The 4,963-nt window shown below is 43.7% G+C and overlaps 1 protein-coding gene across 11 annotated transcripts in view; it reads left to right on the plus strand.

Moving 5' to 3' along the window:
- Positions 1-403: 403 nt before the first annotated feature.
- clasp2 (cytoplasmic linker associated protein 2) overlaps positions 404-4,963 on the plus strand; it is a 78,016-nt gene continuing 73,456 nt past the window's right edge. For 6 of the 11 annotated variants that reach the window (XM_054763911.1, XM_054763912.1, XM_054763922.1 and 3 more), the window contains exon 1: positions 404-1,261. In XM_054763911.1, coding sequence (XP_054619886.1) covers positions 1,064-1,261 — 198 coding nt within the window. In that variant the 5' untranslated portion in view covers positions 404-1,063. The remainder of the gene's footprint in view (positions 1,262-4,963) is intronic. The other 5 variants (XM_054763914.1, XM_054763917.1, XM_054763919.1 and 2 more) reach the window with 1 other exon arrangement.

Below are 4,963 nucleotides of genomic sequence, written 5' to 3' on the forward strand. Positions count from 1 at the left end.
TTTTGTCTGCGCACTTTGTGTGTTTAACATGTATCTGTGTCACCATTTCTACTAATAGCCAGAATATGTAGACATTAAGTAGGAATGAGGTAAAACTAAGGTAAACATTGTAATGCACTGGCTTCTGTTTTTCTCGTACATTGTCCTGAAACCACGTAATGCCATCTAGTGACCGATAGGTGGCAATCAAGATATGTGTAGACTGCAGACACGCCCACATGAAAATGTCTGAATTGATTTCTGTAATGTTGCATGTATTATTTTCATTTAAATGATTTTCACGTTTGTAATGTGTCAGTCTACAAACGTCTCGGGTCGGTTTGATTTTAGTTTTGTTTTTTTTTAAGTCCGGCGTTCTGGTTGGGCAGCTGTGCGGTGGCTGAGGACCCCAGTTAGCGAGCGGTTGATGAGAGTGGAACTCGGCATAAACGCGCTTCTTCCCCGGCAGTACTGCAGCTTCCATCGCTAGTACGCATCTCTCATATTTCTGGAATAAATAGACGCGAGTTCCCCGCTGGACTGGAGCGACGTGCGAGGGGAACTTCCCAAACTGGCAGCTTTGGAGACTTTCCAGCCCGGTTGGAATGGAATAAGACACGCGTTGGAGTTGGAGGTCCAGACGCTAAAGGCCCTAAGTTAGCATTGTTTGCTAACTAGCCGGCTGCTATTTTTGCTAACACTGATCGCACCCCCAAGGCTAATTCTGCGTTTTCATGGGGATATTTTTGGAAGGAAAGTGTTGACTAACCACTACAATCGCACGATTTCTGGACTTTGTGGGAGTTTGTAGTGGTTTTCTTTGCTAATAAAGTAAATTGAGGAACTAGCAAGTGAGGGTTTCTGAGGGCTAATGAGAGCTTTTCATTCGGCAGGGGGATGACTTGTGAGTCAAGTTGTCACATTGTGGTCACGGCGGACTAGTTGATGATCCGACATCTGTGAGGCCACGTCCAGACTTTACAGAGTCCTTCACCAGCTCACAGGATTGTACTAACTCATCTCTGGGTCTAGTACCCCCCTTCCCTGTCCTGCTGTCTACTGGCCACACTGCCCCGGGTGTCTAATGGAGGACCATGACAACATGGACTATTTCTACCAGCAGGTGTTGCAGAAGGATGTCACCCGCAGGCTGCAGGTCGGCCAGGACCTCATCGACTATCTAAGGGACGCGAGTCGCTCCCAGGACGTGGAGCAGGACAAACCCCGGCTGGACAAGACTGTGGACGAGCTGACGGGATGGGTGAACTCCAGCAACTTCAAGGTGAGGACCTGGTCTTCTTCTGCACCTAAATGTGGACTTTGTGTGTGAAGTGCTGTCACGGATGCTGATTATTATTATTTAAAATAGCATCGAGCAGAAGAAGTGGATGTTTTCCATTCATCCCATCCTCTCATCACTTGATGTGCCGTGTTTGGAGCAAACTCATTCATTAGGAATTCATACACTGTTAAGACGTGGATCTTGAGTTGCTGGCGGGGGGTTACATATTGTTGTCTGGGGGAAACCATTGTCAGGACTGTAGACGACTGGAGGGGCACTGTCGAGGATGGGGGGAGGGTCAGAGGAGCATCCATCCTGCTCGCTCTCATCCTATTTATGCTTCTTCCACCCACCATCCGTGTGTGTGTGTGTGTGTGTGTGTGTGTGTGTCATACTTAACCTCAAGCACTGGAAAATGTTGTTTTGCCAAACAAATGTACCCATCCCTGTTGCTAGTCTTAAGCATTTCCTCCCATTCAGTCGTGAAATCGGATTCTTCTCATCTCCCTTCGCATTGATTTGTGCTGTCTGCATTGATTTGTGTGTGTGTGTGTGTGTGTGTGTGTGTGTGTGTATGTGCATGAGCATGACAAACTGACTGTAGGCAGCGGATTCAGTTATAAATGTGATTTCCAACATCAAGCAGCTGTTTGCCTTTAAGCAACTAGAAACTCAATTTATGTCACGTAAATATCGATAGTCATTTATTTGTGGCCCACCACAAATTGCTGGGTTTCACGTGATGTCACGTGATGATAATAGATACTTTATTAATCTCCAAGAGAAATTCACATTTCGAGCAGCTCTGCAAAAATGTCGTTATGAACTTAATCACAAAATAAAACAACCACGGCAAAACATGACAACAATAATAATAATAAAATAAACAGACATGCAGACAGAACCACGTGACACACCAAACTAACTGTCTTTCGCTCACATTTTGTGTGTTATTGCTCTCTCCTGCAGCATCCATTACAATTTCATGCACATGCATCTTGGCCAATCATGCAAATTTGGTGAGTGCTACCACCACAAATAGATTGCAGTCGTGTGGGGAAACACTGTTTAAGGTGCATTCTTTGGGAAAACGCACAAAGCAGGTTGTAGTGGTCATGCACCTCTGCATTGTACTGTGTAATGACTTCACCGATTTCCACAACAGGCCAGAAATGAGCTCTTGTGATTGTTTAGGATGTATTTTTACTGGCAGTCATTCTCACATGTGAGGGTGGTGTTGTTATTTATGTTTATCTCACTTGTGATAGAATTCCAGTTGGGGGGGGAGAAGGAGGCCGTTAAGGAAATGATAACTCAGCTCGAGGCGGTGGGGGAGGGGGGGCTGTAAACGGTAAAAGAAGCACTTGTGTTTGTTGTACAGTAGTATGCTGTCAGGCTTTTGATGGCTGAAAACACGGCGCTACAGTAACAGGAGATGTTGGACGACAGAAAAAGTGTGTGTGCGTGTGTAGCGAGGCCTTCACGCTGAGTCAGCGTATCATTAAAACAGGGTTAGATGGGAGAAGGTAGAGGATGAAAAGAGGTTGCAGTGTGAAGGATGTGTTGCCGGGTACACAGAGTGTACAATGACCGAGTTTGGAGCTATGACTCTTGCAAGTTTGCACTTTTTTGTGAGGGCAAACGCTGGTCATCAGGATGGCGTGATGGTTCCACAGGCAGCAGGAGCAGATGTTTGGACTCTTCCGCCATTGATTTAAGAGGGATGCTGCTGCAAGGTCACCCTGTCCACACTTATGCTGTCAGCAGATGCACTCGTGTGACACACAACCTCTCAGATTGAACATAATAATCCCTTCCAGGACGATGGTCCACCTCTGATTTCCATAAAAATAGAAATAATCTGTTCCAGGGTCAAATTTTTAGGCATTTTTAGTTTTTGTTTTTACACTTTAGTTTATATTTTATATTTTGTAGGGTTTTAAGGTCATTTTATGTTTATTTTTTTAGACCTTTATTTAAGTATTTTTAATTTTCATTATTTTTTTTTTACACTCAAGTCATTTTACATTTCTGTTTATTTCATAATCATTATTATGCTTTCATTTAAGTAATTTCTATGTATTTAGATTTAATGTTTTTATTCATTTTTTTACACTAAAGGCATTTTTATGTCTTATACTTTTGTTTTTGCGAGCGCTCCTGTCATCATATTAAAAATGACTACTTTTAGTAAATGAGATCATCACAAGTAGTGTTTACTTACTTAGATGAATGAACGAATGAATGAATGAATTACAGCAGTTGCCAAATGTTTTCATGATTAGCTGAGTGGATTAATGGCTTGTTGGGAATAGTTGAAAAAAAAAAGTCATCCCAACTCTGAGGACATTCTTTGTGGACCCTATTAAGCCTCATGAGTAAATCCTCAACACGGTGTGCCAATTACCAGCCTAAGCCGGCATACGTCCCCCCCTCACAAAGGACCATTGATTCAGATCTGGATATTTACAGTCTTTACGCAAGCATTCCTCCGTCAGCCTCATGTTGTTTTTTAAAGGACTTGGAGGTGTACTGATGCTGTGTGTGTGTGTGTGTGTGTGTGTGTGTGTGTGTGTGTGTGTTTGTTTGCACCGTCACTGTAGGCTTGTAGAGGCCTGTCAAAAGAGCCTACATCCTCACTTACCTCTACATCTGTCTCCCTGCATATGAGCTCCAATAGAACTAGAACTATTTTACCTGCCTTTGATTTGTTTTTGACTAAAATAGGCAAGGATTGCAGTCGAACCCTCCAGTCAGCATCGGGGCAGAGTCATATTTTAATAGATTTCCTTCTTGGATCGCTATGGGTCGTGCTGCTATTATGCCAAGACAAGCATTCCAGCGGCGCAGCAGCGCCGTGTGGGATGGGATCCTGATCAGAAGCGAGCAGTGGAAAAACTCCACACCACCAAACACAAAGCAGCCCAGTCCTCATATGTCGGCCATATTGGAAGCCCATCATATGCTCACACGATGAGCGGAAAAACACGCAACTTTTTCACATCTCATTAAAACTATGTCAAGCCAGGATTTCTTAGTCTAACTTATGCCACCATCTAATTTTCGTGGGGACGCTATGGGAGACAAAAAGTGCATTAAAAACTTGAAAAGCTAAGAATGCACATAATGAGACGCACCTATTCCACCTAGAAAGCCTTCGGAGAAAACGTCCAGAAAGCACCAACGACGCTTCATTTACATAACAGGGTTTCCCCAAGGGTTTTTTGAAGACGTGGTGGTGGGCTGCATGGGAGGGTGCTCTTCCGCCGCTGTGTCGTGCCGCTGCTGCATCTGCAATTTTTTTTATATATTACAAATGGCAATTTTGTATGACTTATTTCACTTTTTTCAACAACTAACAGAACATGAAGTATTATAATAACAAGAGAGCAAGATTGTTTAGTGACACTTAAAAAAAGTAAGTTGTGATCATGATCGTAGCGTGACAAAAACGAGCTAGGTACAGTAGGTGCCGCCAGCCAGGCCTGTGCACAAAAATGACAAAGTGGAATGAGATTGAAACGGGAGCGATCACACACGCTGGCGTAGATACTGTAGGCTTGGCATGTGACAAGCTGTCGACAATTGGCTACACATTTTACGGGCTTTTGTTCATTCCTCTGATTATAAGAAGCAACGTGGAAGTCAACACAAGACGCGTCGCGTATCTGGTCACATGTGAAAGTGCCAGCAAGGCTGACA

This window comes from Dunckerocampus dactyliophorus, chromosome 20 (genome assembly GCF_027744805.1).
Source record: "Dunckerocampus dactyliophorus isolate RoL2022-P2 chromosome 20, RoL_Ddac_1.1, whole genome shotgun sequence".
NCBI lineage: Eukaryota > Metazoa > Chordata > Actinopteri > Syngnathiformes > Syngnathidae > Dunckerocampus > Dunckerocampus dactyliophorus.